The sequence below is a fragment of the Dreissena polymorpha genome, chromosome 4 (assembly GCF_020536995.1).
Source record: "Dreissena polymorpha isolate Duluth1 chromosome 4, UMN_Dpol_1.0, whole genome shotgun sequence".
Taxonomy (NCBI): domain Eukaryota; kingdom Metazoa; phylum Mollusca; class Bivalvia; order Myida; family Dreissenidae; genus Dreissena; species Dreissena polymorpha.
The window spans coordinates 39,908,763-39,930,467 of NC_068358.1; the positions used below are offsets into that span (position 1 = coordinate 39,908,763).

The following is a 21,705-nucleotide window of genomic DNA, read 5'->3' on the forward strand; positions in this document are numbered from 1 at the left end:
CAAGTTGTAACTAGTCATCCGCTATAACATCCAAAGATGCTGAGATACTTATATCATGGTCTCAAAGCTGGACAACAATAAGTGGAAAAATGTTCTTCCATTTTCTTAAGCTGATGTTAATTATTAAATTACTGTCCTCATATTACTCTAATCCAAAATATAGCTTTGTCCCAATAAGAAACAAATGTCTATTTTAAAAAACATTAACACACACACAAAACTACCTATAATGCATATATGTATATATCTGCAGAAACAGCAAACCCTTTCTTTTCACAAAACATTGTTAGCAACCTTTGCTTAACATTAATGCTACTCAGGTGAGCGACCTAGGGCCACCATGGCCCTCTTGTTGATTCTACAGGACCTTACCAGATTATATTGGGTCTCATTAAATAGAAGAGATAAGGACAATTGACTTGCTTGTGTATAGTTATCCATATTATTTGGAAATTAGAATTTTGAACAAGAAAATAATTTGTAGAGATTATTAAAACCTTTTTCTACAGACAATAAACATATTTGTTAGTAAGGTTCAATTTTTTAATTTTCCCTATTGATGTGGAAGTTAATTTAGTCAGTTTACTTCTTTTACCTGACTGAAAGTCCTGTATTCTTGGAATCTTCCAACCTCAAGTATTTTTTTCTCCAAACTTCATGAAAGTTGGTTAAAACATTTTTGTTCTGGGGATATCTTGGCCAAGTTTCAAACTGGGTAATCTGAGTACACAATTTCTTGTAATAGAAAAAGCTTCTGAACACTTGAAGTCACATATCAAGTTATATCTTTATCAAACTTGGTCAGAACATTGTGTTCTTATTATATTTCAGCTGCGTTCCAAAATGAAAATGTGCATAGAAATCAATTACATGTATTTATGTTTAATAAGTACCGGTACTTTCATTATTCTGAACGCCACCTCAGAATAGTGTAGTTCCTTGGGGCCTCGGGTTAGCGCCTCAAGGTCCATGGCTCTCTTGTTTAAAGATTTATTTCAAGGTCTATAGTGTCTTTTTCATAAGTAGCTGATAAGTTTATTTAGCCAGCCTTACAAAACTTTAACCACAAGCCTTGAACATTTGTTCCTGTTTTGTGTGAAGCTGTTTCAACACTAATTTAGTATATATTTAAAGAAACTTAGAGTGATCTTAAATGTTATTCTGGTAATTTTTGTTGTACTTTTAAATTGCTATATAGTTGTTTGTTTGTTTGTTTGTTTGCTCCAACTTAAACATTTTGCCATAACTTTTGCAATATTAAAGATTGCAACTGTATATTTGGCATGCATGTGTATCTCATGGAGCTGCACATTTTGCGTGGTGAAAGGTCAATGTCAAGGTCATCCTTCAAGGTCAAAGGTAAAAAAAAAACAAATCCAAGGGAAGTAATAAGCTTTAAAGGGAGATAATTATCTGAACCTGCCAAATGATAAATAAAAAATCAAATAAATCAAAGCGGCACAGAAGGGGACATAGTGTTTCTGACAAACACATTTATTGTTTTATTATCCCCCGCCATAGGCGCAGGGATATTGTTTTGGCGTTGTCCGTCTGTCCTTCCGTCTTTCCGTCCGTCCGTCCGGAGCCATATCTTGGAAGTGCTTTGGCGGATTTCATTGAAACTTGGTATGAGTATGTATATGGATAAGAGGATGATGCACGCCAAATGGCATTGTACACCATCCGTTAATAACAGAGTTATGGCCCTTTGTATCTTGAAAAAAATGCTATTTTGATTGTCAAATATAATACTTTTGTGTCCAGAAGCATATTTGCGGGGGATATCAATTCAACGAATTTGCTTAAATTATGCAGATCTGGAAGGAATTTACTTGTGTTTGCAGTGGTTACCACAGTGGGGAGTTTGCATTGCACATTGTGTACCTGATTCTATGGTATGGATCTATTTTCAGGTTTCTGTCGCACACTGACAGCCCAGAATACAAGTACTTCATGTCAAAACTGTGTGAGCTCCAGTCAGGCAGTGGTGCTGGAGCAAAGGATAGGGATGACAGCAGTGAGTTTAACAAGACTGATGAACTTTTCTTGCATTTTTAGCTAACCAAAAAACTCAAAGTGAGCTTTTGTGATCACCCTGTGTTTGTTGTTGGCTGTCATGTGGTGTGCATCTTTTGTCTCGTTATCACTGTAGAGGCCACATTATTAGCTCACATGAACACAACAAGCTGATGGTGAGCTTGAAGGATCTCCTTCTGTCCATTGTGAATTTTGTGGCATCATCATTATACCCCCACTAAACGAAGTTTAGGGGGGTATATAGGAGTGAGCTTGTCGGTTGGTCGGTCTGTCTGTCGGTCTGTCGGTCCATGTCTGCTCTCTAATTCAAGTAGTTTTCATCCGATCTTCACCAAACTTGGTCAGAAGTTGTATCTAGATGATGTCAAGGCCAAGTTCGAACATGGGCCTTGCCGGGTCAAAATCTAGGTCACGGGGTCACTTAGTGGGTTTTAAACATTTAGCATGTTGTCCGCTCTCTAATTCAAGTAGTTTTCATCAGAGCTTCACCAAACTTGGTCAGAAGTTGTATCAAGATGATGTCTAGGCCAAGTTCGAACATGGGTCATGGCAGGTCAAAAACTAGGTCAAGGGGTCACTTAGTGCATTTTAAACATTGAGCATGGTGTTCGCTCTCTAATTCAAGTAGTTTTCATCCAATCTTCACCAAACTTGGTCAGAAGTTGTGTCTAGATGATGTCTAGGTCAAGTTCGAATATGGGTCATACCGGGTCAAAAACTAGGTCACTGGGTCACTTAGTATGTTTTACTCATTCAGCATTGTGTCTGCTCTCTAATTCAAGTAGTTTTCATCAGATCTTCACCACACTTGGTCAGAAGTTGTATCTAGATGATGTGTAGGTCAAGTTCGAACATTGGCCATTCAGGGTCAAAAACCAGGTCACGGGGTCACTTAGTGCATTTTAAACATTGAGCATGGTGTCCGCTGTTTTTTGTGAAGACAACATGCAAAATATTCTGCGTCAATGCGCCATGTGTGGGTATTTGTCACATCTGTGACAAAGCTCTAGTTTACCTTGTTCACACTCTTGAAGCCATGTCTATTGTCGGATTATCATGAAACTTGTTCAGAAGATTTGTCCCAAAGATAACTTGGCTGGGTTCAAAACTGGGTTACATGAGGAAAACATCAAATAAGGAAAACTCTTGTTTAGATTTTGAAGTTACATATCGAGTGACATCTTCATCAAACTTGGTCAGAACATTTTGTCTGGGTAGATGCAAGTAACAATAACAATGTGTTTTAGTAGCAATTATCGGCTGCAGTCATTAGTACAAAGCATGAGCGTTTGACAAAGTCAATAGATATTTTTATTTTATGCTTTCCGGTGGTTTATAAAGAAATATCAGTGAATTAAAACTGATAATTTCACTGTTTCAAACAGTGAAAATTATCGATAATTTTCACTGTTTACTGTGAAATGACGTCATTTTTGACGAAATTACATCATTAATCCAGCGACATTCTTTAGTTAAACTCTTTAACAATGTATATAAACGGTAAAAAAAAAGCATAAAATAAAAAGAAAATTTGTTGGATTCTGTGGAATATCGATTTTTATTCACTCGATTTTAATGATCACCATAGAAAAAATAAATATTTTCTATGACCACTCGTGAATTAAAATCGATGATCCACCGAATCCAATAAATATCCTCTATATCTCTGATAAGGTGTTAAAAACATCACTAAGCTGGCGAGTGTTGTTATAAGAAGGATATAAAAGGATTATTAATCGTCTATTAAGGAAAAACAGATATTGCATTGCAACTTTTATATGAAACTGCATAAATTTAAGATGTTGGCTTCTTTTTCTTTGAATAAGAACGATACAGTTATAGCATACTTTCAGTTTATGACAGTGAATTTTTATTATTTTCAGTTTATGACAGTGAATTTTTATTATACTTGTCTCAACGTGACATCAATGACACATGACAACCTTTATTGAAAATTATCTCCCATTGAATGTAATATAAACTGTCAGATTTACTGTATAAGCGAGATGCATGAGTAAACAACAGTACTATCGTCAATGGTGTCATGGATTTAGTTTTAAAAAAGGTATAAAATTAAATCAATTGATACGAAATTATTCTGTATTATTCAAAAGAAGTTGTATTGAAGGTCTTTATGTTATTATACCCCCACAAACAAAGTTTAGGGGTGTATATAGGAGTGAACTTGTCTTTCGGTCGGTCTGTCTGTCTATGTCAGTCTGTCGGTCCGTATTAAGTGTCCGCTCTCTAATTCAAGTTGTTTTCATCCGATCTTCACCAAACTTGGTCAGATGTTGTATCTAGATGATGTCTAGATCAAGTTTGAATTTGGGTCATGCCAGGTCAAAAACTAGGTCAGGGGGTAACTAAGTGCATTTTAAACATTGAGCATGTTGTCCGCTCTCTAATTCAAGTAGTTTTCATCCGAGCTTCAACAATCTGGTCAGAAGTTGTATCTAGATGATGTCTAGGCCAAGTTCGAACATGGGTAATGGCAGGTCAAAAACTAGGTTTTAAACATTGAGCATGGTGTCCGCTCTCTAATTCAAGTAGTTTTCATCCGATCTTCACCAAACTTGGTCAAATGTTGTATTTAGATGATGTTTAGGTCAAGTTCGAATATGGGTCATGCCGGGTCAAATACAACATGTAGGTCACCGGGTCACTTAGTGTGTTTTAAACATTGAGCATGGTGTCCGCTCTCTAATTCAAATAGTTTTCATCTGATCTTCACCAAACTTGGTCAGAAGTTTTATATAGACGATCTTAAGGCCAAGTTCGAACATGGGCCATGCCAGATCATAAACTAGGTCACGGGGTCACTTAGTACGTTTAACACATTCAGCATGGTGTCCGCTCTCTAATTCAAGTACTTTTCATCCGATCTTCACCACACTTGGTCAGAAGTTGTATCCAGATGATGTGTAGGTCAAGTTCGATCATGGGCCATGCCAGGTCAAAAACTAGGTCATGGGGTCACTAAGTGCGTTTTAAACATTGAGCATGGTGTCCGCTGTTTTTTGTGAAGACAACATGCAAAATATTCTGTGTCAATGCGGCATGTGGGGTATTCGTCGTGTCTGTGACAAATCTCTAGTTCAAGTTGTTTTCATCCGATCTTCACCAAACTTGGTCAGAAGTTGTATCTAGATAATGTCTAGGTTTAGTTTGAATATGGGTCATTTGGGGTCAAAAACTAGGTCATGGGGTCACCTAGTGCGTTTTAAACATTTGGCATGTTGTCTGCTGTCTAATTTAAATAGTTTTCATCCAATCTTCACCAAACTTGATAAGAAGTTTTATCTAGATGATCTCTAGGCCAAGTTTGAAGATGGGCCACGCGGGCCAAAAATTAGGTCTCGGGGGTCACTTAGTGCGTTTCTTAACATGCAGCATAGTGTCCGCTCTCTAATTCAAGTAGTTTTCATCTGATCTTCACCAAACTTGGTCAGAATATCTAGATGATCTTAAGGCCAAGATCTAACATGGGCCTTTCTGGGTCAAAAACTAGGTCACGGGGTCACTGAGTGCGTTAAAAACATTGAACATGGTGTTCGCTCTCTAATTGAAGTAGTTTACTTCAGATCTTGGTCAGAAGTTTTATAGAGATAATCTCTAGGCCATGTTTGAACATGGGCCATGACGGGCCAAAAACTAGGTAATGGGGTCACTTAATGTGTTTTACACATTCAGTATGGTGTATGCTCTCTATTTCAAGTACTTTTCATCCACTCTTCATTTAGGGGTATTCTTCACGTCTGTGACAAAGATCTAGTTGTTTTTTATCGTCGCTGTCGTTCTCAAACCTCGTAGCTACAAAATGCCAACTTTTCAGAAGAGAAAAAAAACGTCTCATTTTTTTATAACGATGTTGTAAAAATTGAAATTCTGTAAAAATACCAAACAAATGAAGCTGCAAAATACGGTATAAGCCGTAGACGCGTAAGTCATACTGATAAGTCATACTGACAGTCAGACATGGTAGCTACGATATTTTGTCACCACAGTTTTGTCATTTTTATGAGGTACGACAATTCGTCCTGATAGGAAACCTCGTAGTTGCAAATAATTTTTTTTATAAAAACGTTTTTGTCAAATTTGTCCAAACGAAACGACGTACCTATAGGTGAAATGGCGTCGCTGCGACTTTTCGCCGGGAAAAAAAACAACAATCATTCTACAACATTTCGTCACGTGGCTTTTTCAAGGGCTCTGATTGGCGTAGAGCTACGAGATATAGCACAAAACACGCGCCAGACTTCATATATTCGGAAAAGACGAAAAAAATATTTTGAAAATTGTGGAGCTACGAGGTTTGAGAACGACAGCGACGTTATGTAAGATACAGTATCCAATAACAATTTTACCATATGTTTCCTTAACATTTATTTCTCAAAAAGATCTTGTCTTTTTATGCCCCTCTTCGAAGAAGAGGGGGTATATTGTTTTGCAATTGTTGGTCTGTCTTTTGTCCGTCAGTCTGTCGGTCCGTCCACCAGATGGTTTCCGGATGATAACTCAGGAACGCTTAGGCCTAGGATCATGAAACTTCATAGGTACATTGATCATGACTGGCAGATGACTCCAATTGATTTTCAGGTCACTAGGTCAAAGGTCAAGGTCACAGTGACTCGAAATAGTAAAATTGTTTCCGGATGATAACTCAAGAATGCTTAGGCCTAGGATCATGAAACTTCATAGGTATATTGATCATGACTGGCAGATGACCCCTATTGATTTTCAGGTCACTAGGTCAAAGGTCAAGGTCACAGTGACTCAAAATAGTAAAATGCTTTCCGGATGATAACTCAAGAATGCTTACGCCTAGGATCATGAAACTTCATAGGAACATTGATCATGACTGGCAGATGACCCCTATTGATTTTCAGGTCACTAGGTCAAAGGTCAAGGTCACAGTGACTCGAAATAGTAAAATGGTTTCCGGATGATGACTCAAGAATGCTTACGCCTAGGATCATGAAACTTCATAGGTACATTGATCATGACTGGCAGATGACCCCTATAAATGTTCAGGTCACTAGGTCAAAGGTCAAGGTCACAGTAACTCGAAACAGTTAAATGGTTTCCTGATGATAACTCAAGAATAATTAGGCCTAGGATCATGTAACTTCATAGGTTCATTGATCATGACTGGCAGATGACCCCTATTGATTTTCAGGTCACTAGGTCAAAGGTCAAGGTCATAGTGACAAAAAACGTATTCACACAATTGCTGCCACTACAACTGACAGCCCATATGGGGGGCATGCATGTTTTACAAACAGCCCTTGTTTAATTCATAAATATACTGTGTGAATAAATAAAACTCTTCAATTTTGGTGCTTAAATAATGCAGAGTTTAGAAATAATGCTGCCTTAATTTAAAAAAGCAGACATTTGGTGCAGCTTATTAGTGTTTTTTGCTTGTTGCTCACTGACAATCTTAGCAATATTTGACATTTAAAATGACTCCAGATTCAAGATCAGCAAAGAAAAGAAAAAGAAAAAGCAGATGGGGTCCTGAGGAAGAGAAAGGTACGCAAAAGAAAACTCTTGATTAAATTTCTGTGTGTGTATATTTCCAAGTTAATGAGGTCCTTCTGCGCCTTAGGCTGTATAACAGGGTGCAGGATCAACAGGGTTTTCTTGGGTTTACACACAGGTTGGAGAGAATGTAAACACACCATTAAGAACTTTATTTTTCCAAATATCTTTAGTTATTGAAATACCTTTGCAAAAATCTTTAGTGCATAAAAGACAGTTTTCCTTGCAGTTTGTGATGATATCTTAAGATTGAAAAATAAGTCCTTGCATAGGTCTGAAATCAATGCCAAAATTTTACGTTGCGTGCTGAATAACTGTATACATGAATGCAGTATAGACGACTTTTGATAGAATATTTGGCCAAGACCACCGGCTTACTAAATAAAGTAATTCTGATGTATTTTGTTATGCACTAGTTGAAATTCTTAAGAAAAATTGTTTTAAAAAGTTATTTTAAATAAAGCACCACTTACCGTTGTGTTGATATTCATTAAAGTTGGAGTTGGCTTTTTATCTTCTTTCATTTTTTAAAGAAGTTTGTGACTCATATTTTTATAATTTAAAGTTTGAAACTCATTTTTATAAGAATTTGAACAGCTTTTTTTGCCTCGTTTTTTTCATAATTTTGAACAGTTTGCAACTCATTATTTAACAAAATGAGGGGGCCAAGGTCGCTGCACAAAGATGGAAAATGGGAAGGGATTTTATACAATGATATTGATCTTGATACTAATCTTGATCCTTTTTATGAGGAGCTGACTTAAGATTCACTCATGTCACTCTGTCCTGTCTGTCTCTCTTTTTATGCCCCCGGATCGATAGATCGGGGGTATATTGTTTTGGGCCTGTCTTTCTATCTGTCATTCTGTCCCAAAACTTTAACCTTACAGTAAAGTTTTGCAATAACTTTTGAAATATTGAACATAGCAACTTCATATTTGGCATGCATGTGTATCTCATGGATCTGCACATTTTGAGTGGTGAAAGGTCAAGGTCATCCTTCAAGGTCAAAGGTCAAAAAAAAAAGCGGCGCATTAGGGGGCATTGTGTTTCTGACAAACACATCTCTTGTTTGTGTCTGGTGTACCTCTAAAAGTCTGGGTGCTAAAGGGATAAAACTCTGCATATATTAATCAGCATGTGAAGTTGCACACATCTTTATTATGTTTCAATATTTGTGTCACACCAGAGTTGTGGCCTCTTTTTTATACAATTTTTAACGTTTGTTACCAGTGACTCATAAAGTATTGCTGCTAATGGGCTAAACTTTACTCACATATTAAATAACATGCCAAGTTTCTCGCCTTAATATATATATTGTGTTTTGAATGTTTTATACAAAACAGTATTTGTGGCTTTTTCTTTTTTAAATTACATTTTTAACTCATCTATTTTTTGAAAAAAAATTATGAGCTATTGTCATCACGTCGGCGTCCAGTTAAGTTTTGTGTTTAGGTCCACTTTTCTCAGAAAGTATCAATGCTATTGCATTCAAACTTGGTACACTTACTTACTATCATGAGAGGACTGGGCAGGCAAAGTTAGATAACTCTGGCGTGCATTTTGACAGAATTATGTGCCCTTTTTATACTTAGAAAATTGAAATTTTTGTTAAGTTTTGTGTTTAGGTCCATTTTATTCCTTAAGTATCAAAGCTATTGCTTTCATACTTGCAACACTTACTAACTATCATAAGGAGACTGTGCAGGCAAAGTTATGTATCTCTGACTGGCATTTTGACAGAATTATGCGCCCTTTTTATACTTAGAAAATTGAAAATTTGGTTAAGTTTTGTGTTTAGGTCCACTTTATTCCTAAAGAATCAAAGCTATTGCTTTCATACTTGCAACACTTGCTAACTATCTTAAGGGGACTGTGCAGGCAAAGTAATATAACTCTTGACTGGCATTTTGACAGAATTATGGGCCCTTTATACTTGGAAATTGAAAATTTGATTAAGTTTTGTGTTTTGGTCCACTTTACTCCTAAAGTATCATAGATATTGCTTTCATACTTGTAACACTCACAAACTATCATAAGGGGACAGTACAGGACAAGTTGCATAACTCTGGTTGTCATTTTGACGGAATCATGGCCCTTTTTTTACTTAGTAACTTTGAATATATGGTAAAATTTTGTGTTTAGATCCACTTTGCTTCTAAAGTATCAAGGCTATTGCTTTCAAACTTCAAATACTTTCATGCTATCATGAGGGTACTGTACCTGGCAAGTGGAATTTTACCTTGACCTTTGAATGACCTTGACTATCAAGGTCAAATTATTAAATTTTGCTAAAATTGCCATAACTTCTTTATTTATGATTAGATTTGATTGATACTTTGACATAACAACTCTCACCTTACATACCACAATAGACTGCACCCAAACCATCCCCCACACCCCCCACCCCAGAATCCCCCACCCCCGGCCAAAAAAAAAGAAAAAAAAATTTCATTTATTTTAAAGATCATCTTATTAATGACTACACCCTCACACTATAGCCCCCCCCCCCCCATGGCCCCTCCTCCGCCCCCTACCCAATTTTTTGAAACATGGTTAAAAAATTAAAAAAAAAAAATTTTTCTTAAAATACCATCCAACAATCCCTCCAGAGAATATCCCCCCCCCCCCCCCCCCCCCCCCCCCCCCCCCCCCCCCCCGCCCCAAAAATAAAAAAAAAAATTGCTTTTTTTTTTCTTATTTTTGGAAGATATTGTTATAAACAGGGGTGTCAATTTTCCGGATTATTCCGGAAATCCAGATTTGAGCCGTTTAGGGTTGATTTTGAGGTGAATGTAAATCCGATGAGTTTGTTTAAGGCGGGTGGGGGTAGGGACAAAATTCTTTTAGTGCGGGATCATTTCAGAACGAATATTGTTATAGCATCGTCGGCATTCCGGACATTTGCGCTTGGTACCGATTTTATTTATTGATTTCTGATTGGTAAGCAGCTGGCACTGACATGAGCAGGCACTGGCAAAGTAAAGCACTGCAATATCATATTTTAAAACAATATGTTAATCAAATTATATATTGACTGCGTATTTGCTAGGTTACTGGTTACTGGTTTTCATTTTCTGCAGTCAAACGATATGCATATTTAATTTCATTTGCAAATGATGTATCGCGACATGTTTTCGGACAGTCGTTTTCGGATACGCTGGTTTGTTAATTACATTTCGAAGTTCTTAATATCATTTGTTTAGAATGACAAATACACCTGCGGTGTTACGGATGGTTTGGTTTATAATATTTCGCACCAGAAATTGCACCTAGAAAGACTATAAAAAAAGAACAATAAGCTAGGGCTCGGGGGGTTGGGCCCTCTCTTCACTTTATCCTACGGCTTAATTTTCCGGATTTCAAATTTGGGCCAATTGACACCCCTGAATAAATGACTACACACCCACACTATACACCACCCCACCCCTCCCTCCTTTGTGATTGAAGTATTGAGATAGGTCCCTTCACCTTTAAAAGAAAAATAGATGAGCGGTCTGCACCCGCAAGGCGGTGCTCTTGTTTTTAACTTGTGTTATAATGTGTATAAAAACAGTCAAAAACAAATTCTGCTTGAGGGCGGAAACTTTACAAATAACTTGAGTGTGAACTTTGGCATCTAGCTGTATGTTTTTGTTCAGTGTTTTCCTACACAAGTGTAGTCATACTCTATGGCTGATTTTTGCGTAACAAAAATGTTCTTGTAATATGAACCTGGGTGTGAAATGACAACATGCCAGCTCACAGCATTCAGGTTTTTCTATAATTTTTACTGAAAGCACATGATGAATATATCCCAGCTTCCATTTCACTCCAGGTATTTAACAATTAAACTCCTTGATAAAAAGCTCAGCAAAGGCTCAAAAAGTTTCTTCAATTTGGCTGAGTTGATCAAAACTTTGATAGACCCATTTACATACAACCATTAAGTTTTGGATCAAGTTATTTATGTTCTTTTATTGTTAATCCTTAATTATAGAAGAATTGGTAAAAAGGGTTATGCCCAAATAATGTTCAGATGTTTGATAATCTTGATGTTTTTTTAGCTCACGAAGTGACATGGTGAGCTTATGTGACCGTGTGATGTCCGGCGTCCGTATGTGCGTGCGTGCGTGCGTGTGTCTGTCAACAATTTGTTTGTGTAGACAGAAGAGGTCACAGTTTTCATCCAATCTTTATGAAATTTGGTCAGAATGTTTATCTTGATGAAATCTGGGTTGGGATTGTATTTGGGTCATCTGGGGTCAAAAACTAGGTCACTAGGTCAAATAATGGAAAAACCTTGTGTAGACAATAGAGGTCACATTTTTCATCCAATCTTTATGAAATTTGGTCAGAATGTTTATCTTAATAATATCTGATCTTGGATCGTATATGGGTCATCTGGGGTCGAAAATTAGGTCACCGGGCCAATTCTAGTAAAACCTTGTGTAGATGAAAGAGGTCACAGTTTTCATGATGTCTTAATGAAATTTTGTCAGAATGTATTAATTAATGAAATCTGGCTTGGGATTGTATATGGGTCTGATAGAATTTAAGTTGATGTAGCAAGGTTAGTCAGGTGAGCGATTCAAGGCCATCATGGCCCTCTTGTATTTAATTGTATTTATACCTGAAGTAAAAGGACTGTTAGCTTTACTTTGCTAGCTCATTTGGTAGTGTGCTGGTCGGTAATCTGAGAATGGCAGGTTTGATCCCTGGCCCTGCAACATAACTTGTGTGGTAATTGGTAATGAAATGATATCTATGACAATTCTTCCAATTATGAGCAAGTAGGGCAGTTGTCAATAAGTGTCACTTAAGTACTTTTTAGAACAGCAAAAATACTAAATTAATAAATTAGAAAATGCTAAACTGACTTATTAAATGGTCTGAAAGGACATCAAGTGTGTGATGCTGTATTTAGCTGTGAGTGAGCCAGCCCCCCAGCCCCTACCCCAGCCCCACTGTGTGACCCTACAGGAGTTCTCCAGGAGAATGGTGGGAAGCGACACCATTGATGCAGAGCAGCTCAAACAGATACGAGAACAGAGGGAGGTACGTACTTTGAGGAGGCTGGGATTGGGACTCAAACATTATTCTGGTTCAGGGGAACATTTCAAACCAGAAAATGTGATTTTGAGCATATTGTGGTGTCTGGTATTGATGACATATTTCCACCATCCAGTCTGCTTTGTATGGCATATGTGACTATTATATACTTTATATAGCTTATATGACTTTCATAGTGATTTAATTTTGGTATAAAATACGAATATCAGTTTGAATCCTGCATTTCACACTGAACAATCTTTTTCTGTTTTTAATCGCAAGAAAATCCAAATGTTTCAATGACATCATAAATGTACACTTTATGATGGGGTGCAAATATTTGTTAAGTTCATTTTCATGTTATTTGAATGTATTCATACATAATTTGTTGTCTTGGTTACTTGTAATGTTGTTTTTCATGAGAAGGTATATAAAAATTGGAATCATTCATGGTTGTGGTTGTTCAATTGGTTGTGGCATACAATCCATAGAAACACCACAGTCATGTAACAATTCCACATTCTATCCCCATTGTGGGAGCGTTTTTTAGATCTCTGCTATAAATACCAAGTTTTGTTTCTGCCCACACATCAGTGTTATTAAAGCATATTCTAAGCAATTTTGAGATTTTGTATAATTTCATATTCAAGTTTCAGTTTAATATCATTCCCAGGTATTGATTTCATGAAAGCTACATACCTTAATTGACATGACGCCTGGACGATGATCCCTTCGCCCACTTAATCACGTGGCTTAGCGGTTAGCAAACCTAGACAAGCTAACACCAAAATGGCTTCCTTGCCTATAGATTGCATTATAGATTTACGCGATATTCCTGATGATTTTTATGGACCTTTTCACACCATATAACAGTTGTAAAAGGGGTTTGTGTCATTAGTTATTATGCAAATGCAAAAATATACGTTTATAGAGAACATCAGCTATTTATAACGTTTTTTTCGGTACATTAAACAAGCTCTCAAACACTTGCGCGCTTACCGAAATCGAACCTGTTACTACGTGTAATGGTGGTATTAGCAAAAAATTTGCACTTCTACACCAGTATTTACCCATGTTATTTACGAAAATATTTATGAAACATTTTCCCACGCGTATTTGACACGAACATTGCTTTATAACTGGGATTTCGGTAAAGTTTCACGCGCTTTCTGACGCCGAGTGGGTACCTAAATCCCACGTGTTATTACGTATAAAAGTGATATTTATAATATTAAACATTGCTTATTGGACATTTATCAATCACTATGATTGAAAGTGCAAAAAAACACAATCAGTTTGGTCATTGTCTGATATAAATTAGCCTTGTATGAAGGAAAATTCAGTCAGGCTACTTAATAAAGCTACCAGTATCAGACGCACGCGCAGGTACCGACTTCCCCCAAGTTACCGCATTTATTGGTTATATCACTAACAATAACTCTTATACAATGGCATTTATCGATACGTTTTTTATGCTCCCCCAAAATTTTTGGGGGGAGCACATAGTCGCTGCTTCCTCTGTCTGTGTGTCCTTCTGTCCGTACACGATTTTTGTCCGGCCTATTTCTCAGCAATTAATGACCGGAATTCAATTAAACTTTATGGGAAGCTTCACTACCAAGAGGAGATGTGCATGTTATCAGCCGGTTTTCTTAACTACCTTGAGGAGATGCGCATGTTATTTGTGGGTTCTGGTTAGATGATTTATGTAGAGAGTTATGGCCCTTTGAAATTTTTAAGTTGCTAGACCATCCATGGTATTATTTTGTCCAAACTTATGCCCCTCAAGACGTTTCTTTTTATCTGAATATAAAGTGCAATATTGTGACAAAAAAAAACTTTGGGGAGCATCACCCGTCTCCCACGGTTTCTTGTATTAAAATAGTAACATAAAATGGTTTTCAATTGTTTCTGACACACACAAAAACTCGATTTATAACAGGGATTTCGTTAAGTTACGCAAAGTGGGTACCAATATTCTCTATTATTTTACATGCACAAGTGATATAATTCATACTTAATAATGCTTAGTTATTGCTTATATGACATTTCCAGTTTTTGAAATAAATTAATGTTCTATAAGGGGGATCTCGGTAATTCTACACATTGAAGCTTCCACTCGCTCATGAGAACTAGGCATTCAATCTCCAAGTGTGAATTAAAAGCGTTCATTGGTGACACCACATGTCTGCACATGTGTAGATACCGTTATTAAGATAAGATATCACGTGTCACCTTCTAAAAACATGTATAATGACAATAAAGTGCATTACTATCAGAGAAATAAAACACAGCATGAATTAGGCTTCATATTGGGTTTTACTTCTCTTAAAGTAATGCAGATGAACCTTGCTTCTATTCATAACCAAGTAACTGACAAAACTATTAAAAACATGAACTATTATGTGATGATAAGATCGATAACATAAACTATTTAAATCTGCTAGTATATTCGATAATAAGATATTGTAATTGTCTTTGACAGTGTTGACGTTCAGTTGTTCGTGGGGACGACCGCTTGCATTTATCCATCTCTTACACTTCTCAAGATCTCTTTTCGGCTTTGGAAACGATATAAATTCAATGCCACCAACTAATCTGTCAGGATATCGATTGTCCCAGTTACATAATCCCCATTGACACCGTTTTACCATTTTTAGCTCGACTATTATATATGAAATATATATAGTGGAGCTATCCTACTCACCCTGGCGTCTGTGTTAGCGTGCAAATGTTAAAGTTTTCATACTACCCCAATTATTTTCATTGTCCCTTGACATATTTTGCATACTTGTTTGCCAACATGACCCCAACCTATAAACAAGAGCAGACAACACTATCAAGCATTTTTTCATAATTATGGCCCCTTTTCCACTTAGAATATGCAGCAAATGTTAAAGTTTGCGTACTACCCCAAATATTTTCAATGTCCCTGTACGTATTGCTTTCATATTTTGCATACTTGTTTACCATCATAACCCCAACCTATAAACAAAAGCAGACAACTGTATCAAGTATTTTGACAGAATTATTGCCCCTTTTATACTTAGAATATGCATATTATTGATATATCTATGTTAGAGTTTGCGTACTACCCCAAATATTTCCTATATCCTTTGACATATTGCTTTTATAGTTTGCATACTTGTTTACCAACATGACCCCAACCTATAAACAAGAGCAGACAACTATCAAGCATTTTTCATAATTATGGCCCCTTTTCCACTTAGAATATGCAGCAAATGTTAAAGTTTGCGTACTACCCCAAATATTTTCAATGTCCCTTTACGTATTGCTTTCATATTTTGCATACTTGTTAACCATCATGACCCCAACCTATAAACACATATATAAATGTATACATTGTATGTATTATATTGAATAAAAAAAAAAGAAGAAACTGCTTGCAGTTAAGGTATTGCTGATGAAGTTTACTAGTTAACTTATGGAATACCTAATACAAGAGTTTCATCCATGTATTAATCCTAAATATACAGATACAAACATAACAAATAATATATGTATGACCAATGCATGGAATGAGCATATATTATACGCATACTGTCTTCTACATTTGTTCTGATAGACTCTCTGTGCCATTTCTTATCCAAAATGTCAAATATGACATAGATCAAAGTGATAGTCAGAAATATTATTATTTACACCAGTGGCACAGCCATAAATAAATACAAAAACTTGGTTGTAATCAATCAAGACGTTTTCTGTTAAATTAATGCTTTTCTGCTGTTTTAGTAAGTTAAAATAGATTGAAAACATAACGTCAAAATATTGACATCATTTCACAGTAAAAAAGTGAACAATATTGATAATATCACTGTTATTTTTCACTGTTTTAAACAGTGTATTACTTAGAGGATATTTGTTGGATTCGATGGAATATCGATTTTATTTCACGAGTGATCATATAAAATAATATTTTCACGAGTGGCTCAGCCACGAGTGAAAATATGTATTTTTTATGATCACGAGTGAATTAAAATCGATATTCCATCAAATCCAACAAATTTTCTTTTTATCCCCACGCTTTTTAAAAAAAAGGTGGGGATATTGTGGTTATCTCCGCCGTCCGTCCGTCCGTCTGTCCGTCCTGGCCACTATCTCCTCCTACACTAAAAGCACTAGAACCTTGAAACTTACACACATGGTAGCTATGAGCACATGTGCGACCCTGCACTATTTGGAATTTTGATCTGACCCCTGGGTCAAAAGTTATAGCGGTTGGGGTGGGGCCGCGTCAGAAATTATCACTCATGTTTTTAGGTTATTTTACATTTACTTCTTTATTTCTACACCGATTCACTTCAAATTGATACTGGACCTCTCTTACGACAATACGGTCAATCTCAACCATGCATGGCCCCATTCCCAATCCTGGGGCGCCCCGCCCACATAGGCCACACCCACCAAAAATTTCCATTTACTAAAATTTTTTCATTTCTACACGTATTCACTTCAAATTGATACTGAACTTTTGTTATGACATTAGGGTCAATCTCAACTATGCATGGCCCCAATCCCTACCCTGGGGCGCCCGCCCACATAGGCCACACCCACCAAAAAATTCCATTTACTATAATTTTTTCATTTCTACACGGATTCACTTCAAATTGATACTGAATTTCTCTTATGACATTAGGGTCAATCTCAACTATGCATGGCCCCATAACCAACCCTGGGGCCCCGCCCACATAGACCACACCCACCCAAAATTGCCTTTACTATAATTTCTTCATTTCTACACCGATTCACTTCAAATTGATACTGAACTTCTCTTATGACAATACGGTCAATCTCAACTATGCATGGCACAATTACCAACCTTGGGGCGCCCTGCCCACATATGTCACACCCACCCAAAATTGCCTTTTACTATAACTTCTTCATTTCTACACCAATTCACTTCTAATTGATGATGAACTTCTCTTACGACAATATGGTCAATCTCAGCTATGCATGACCCCATTACCAACCCTGGGGCACACCTAGGTCAAACATTCGGCGTGGGGATACGCGTTGGCCTCTGCCGCGCCATTTCTAGTTATTTTATGCTTTTTCACCGTTTATTTTAATTGTAAAAGAGTTTAATATCGTTATTTTTCACTGTTATTTGTCACTGTTTAAAACAGTGAAATACCATTTTTATTTCAATGATATTTCTCTATAAACCACCGGAAAGCATAAAATAAATGTACCAGTTTTTATATCACTGATATTGTGTTATAAACCACCAGAAAGCATACATTTCATATAAGCGTTAATTTCTGTCTGTGCAGATAAACATGATGTATGAGCTGATATTGGCCCAGAAGAAAGCCCACGAGGCGGCGCTGATGGCAGAGCTGCCTGGCATCAAGGTCAAACCCAAGTATGAGTACGACTCTGATGAGGAAACAGACGAACATGGCACCTGGGAGCACAGGAACCGCATGCAGGAGATGGAGGCAACCAGGGGTACCACTCTCTTAGTTTTAATAGTATCTACAAATGCTATAGCTTTTTATGCTCCCCCAAAATTGTTGCCTCTTCGCCGCTTCATCTGTCCGTGCGTGTGTCCGTCAGTGCACAATTTTTGTCCGGGCTTTTTCTCAGCAATTAATGACCGGAATTCAATTAAACTTTATGGAGAGCTTCACTACCAAGAGGAGATGTGCATATTATCAGCCGGTTCTGGTCGGATGATTTTTCACATAGTTATGGCCCTTTGAATATCCATTAACTGTACATATAGCGCAATTCTTATCTGGGCTATTCTCAGCAACTAAAGACCGGAATTCAATGAAACTTTATGGGAAGCTTCACTACCAAGAGGACATGTGCATGTTATCAGCGGGTTCTAGTCAGATGATTTTTCACAGAGTTATGACCCTTTGAAATTTTCCATTAACTGTACATATAGTGCAATTCTTGTCTGGGCTATTTCTCCCCAACTACTGACTGGAATTCAATGAAGCTTTATGGAAAGCTTAAATACCTTGAGGAGATGCGCATGTTATTTGTGGGTTCTGGTTAGATGATTTATTTAGAGAGTTATGGCCTTTTGAAATTTTTAAGTTGCTAAACCATCCATCGTATTATTTTGTCCAAAGTTATTCCCCTCAAGACGTTTCCTTTTATCTGAATTAAAGTTCAATATTGTGACAAAAAAATCTTTGGGGAGCATCACCCGTCTCTGATGGTTTCTTGTTTATAAGGGTAGGGCATTAAAAATGGACTCTGTGTTGTGAACAAGTGCCATAATATATACTAATGCACAGGAGCATGATTCAGCAGTGGATTCTATGATGAAAAATTTGTGAAAGAGAGTATTCAATTTGATTTAAAAGTTTCGTTAGGAATTTACTTTCTTAAGAAATGTAAATGATGACATGCTTTGAGTGTGGAAATGGTTCAGCTTATAACATTTGTAAGAATTTAGTCTTAATGGTATTTTACCCCCTGATATTATTGTTAAAGGGTATTGTACTCCTTTGTTTCAACCATAGGAATATTGAGGGTTATTTTCCATTTCCGTAGAAAGCTGACATAGTACATGGTGTGTCTGGAGACATTATCTGTAATAAATGCAAACAGAATAAATTCTAAATAATGATATGAACAGACTTTCTTTAAAATATTCAACTTAAACGTGTTGTATCTCTGTCTTGATTTGGTCTTTCTTGCATGTAGTATTAATGCAGGACATGAAACGTCATTTCACAATTAAACTAAGTTATGGCACTGCTTGTGCAATATTAAATAAAGTCACACTGTCTGTGGTCTATGTAAGTTGACTTAAAACTTCTTCTCTAATAAGTTAAAACTCTGAACTTTTCTTCAGTTTCTTGGCCCGGGGCTTATAACCCTGAAACAATCTCTTCCTTTCTCCTCTTGTTATCTTTAAGCCAGACAAGTACTTCACTAGATGGGTCATATGATCCCACAGGGACCTGATACATGTTCGTGGCAATCAGCAGGTCAAGATTCTCTTTGATAGAAGCTTCTAAACTTATTTTTCAATATGCTTTGTGTGCTGAAACTTCATCCTTCACTGGTAAAAACCATACACATGCCTATCTTGCACAGCTTGGCAAACTCTTGTTATCCTGTGCTTTCATGAATCTGGATAACTCTTTGGCAAAATGCTTTTGTTGACAGGTCTATGTAGCAACCCATTCTATCTTGGCCATTCATCAAGCAAATTGTTTTTGCTAGCTCACCTGATTGCTTAGGTGAGCTTTTGTGACCGGTCTTTGTCCGTTGTCCGTCCGTCGTCCGTCCACATTTGTTCGTAAACACTCTAGAGGCCACATTTATTGTCCGATCTTCATGAAACTTGGTCAGAAGATTTGTCCGAATGATATCTCAATCGAGTTCGAAACTGGGTCATGCTGGGTCAAAAACTAGGTCACTAGGTCAAAAAAAGGAAAAACCTTGAAAACACTGTAGAAGTCACATTTTATGCCCAATCTTCATGTAACTTTGTCAAAATGTTTGCCTTAATGATATATTGGTTAAGTTCAAAAGTGGTTCCAGTCTGTTGAAAAACATGGCTACCAGTGGGCGGGGCAGTTTTCCTTATTTGGCTATAGAGAAACCTTGTAAACACTCTAGAAGTCACAATTTTTGCCCAATCATCATGAAAGTTGGTCAAAACATTGGTTTTATTGATATCTTGGACAAGTTTGAAAATGGTCCAGATCCGTGAAAAAACATGGCCGCCAGTGGGCAGGGCATTTTTCTCTATATGTTTATAGTGAAAACATGTGAACACTCTAGAAGTCACATTTTTGGCCAAATTTTCATGAAATTTGGTCAAAATGTTTGCCTAAATGATATGTTGGTTGAGTTCAAAAGTGGTTCCGGTCCCTTGAAAAACATGGCCGCCAGTGGGCGGGGCAGTTTTCCTTATTTGGCTAAAGAGAAACCTTGTAAACACTCTAGAAGTCACAATTTTTGCCCAATCATCATGAAAGTTGGTCAAAACATTGGTTTTATTGATTTCTCTGACGAGATTGAAAATGGTCCAGATAGGTGAAAAAACATGGACGCCAGTGGGCGGGGCATTTTTCTCTATATGTTTATAGTTAAAACATGTGAACACTAGAAGTCACATTTTTGGCCCAATTTTCATGAAATTTGGTCAGAACATTTTTTCTTTGATACAAGAGTTGAGTTTGAAAATGGTTCTGGTCAGTTGAATAACATGGCTGCCGGGGGGGGGGGGGGGGCAGTTTTCTTATATTTACAGTCCATCCTGTCAATAAAGACCACTCAAGGGATTTGGTCGTTGTGGTCTTTGTTCACAGGTGGTCATTATTAGCAGCGTCGATCGAAACTTTGCAAAATATGCTAGTAGTTTTTTAACAGGTACCTTATCGATGTATGTGCTCTATTGTTTTGATGTTTGAATACTTATGCATGTATAATGAAATAAAGGATTGAAAACACAGTTTTGTTTTACATTTGTACATTTATTACATGTTGTATTTCTATTCCCTTATGTTTTTATTATTTATTTAATTTATCATATACTGTATAAATAACTATTGACATACATGTATACGTACATTGCCTGTAATTATACAAAGAACAAAGTACAAAATACACATAACATAGCAAACATTTATACATGAAATACATGAATCACTACTACACAACCAGTAAAGTTGACAATAATGGACAATAAATGACATCTGATATTTATATAAGACTGAAAACATCCAAGAATAAGATTCCAGACAGATACTCCACGTACTTTCACAGTTTACGTTCTCCTCGAATTCGTCCATAATCTCATGTTTATGCTTTAAAATGCTCTGAATTTGAGTTTTTCCTACACCAAGATCACTAGCCACTCGTCTACAACTGTGTCCTTTACCTAACAAACTAATGACCTTAACGCGTTCTTCCAACGTCAAGAACTTACGCTTGGAAGCCATAATGGTTAACTTGAACTGACAATTTACTTTTCTATAATCTATGAACGTCTTATTACGGAGAAATTTAAGAAGAGAATGACTATCAAAATGTTTATCTTTAATAGGCAGCGTAAATGATATGAAACCGTTAATTTCCTTAATGAGTTTATGAAAG

The 21,705-nt window shown here is 36.7% G+C and overlaps 1 protein-coding gene across 1 annotated transcript in view; it reads left to right on the plus strand.

Annotated features, from left to right (window-relative positions):
* The window catches only part of LOC127878365 (uncharacterized), a 68,355-nt gene that overhangs the window by 37,102 nt on the left and 9,548 nt on the right, over nucleotides 1–21,705 (plus strand). Inside the window, exons 11-14 of the mRNA XM_052424891.1 lie at nucleotides 1,914–2,017; nucleotides 7,513–7,572; nucleotides 12,488–12,618; nucleotides 17,907–18,084. Of these exons, the coding sequence (XP_052280851.1) occupies nucleotides 1,914–2,017; nucleotides 7,513–7,572; nucleotides 12,488–12,618; nucleotides 17,907–18,084 (473 nt within the window). The remainder of the gene's footprint in view (nucleotides 1–1,913; nucleotides 2,018–7,512; nucleotides 7,573–12,487; nucleotides 12,619–17,906; nucleotides 18,085–21,705) is intronic.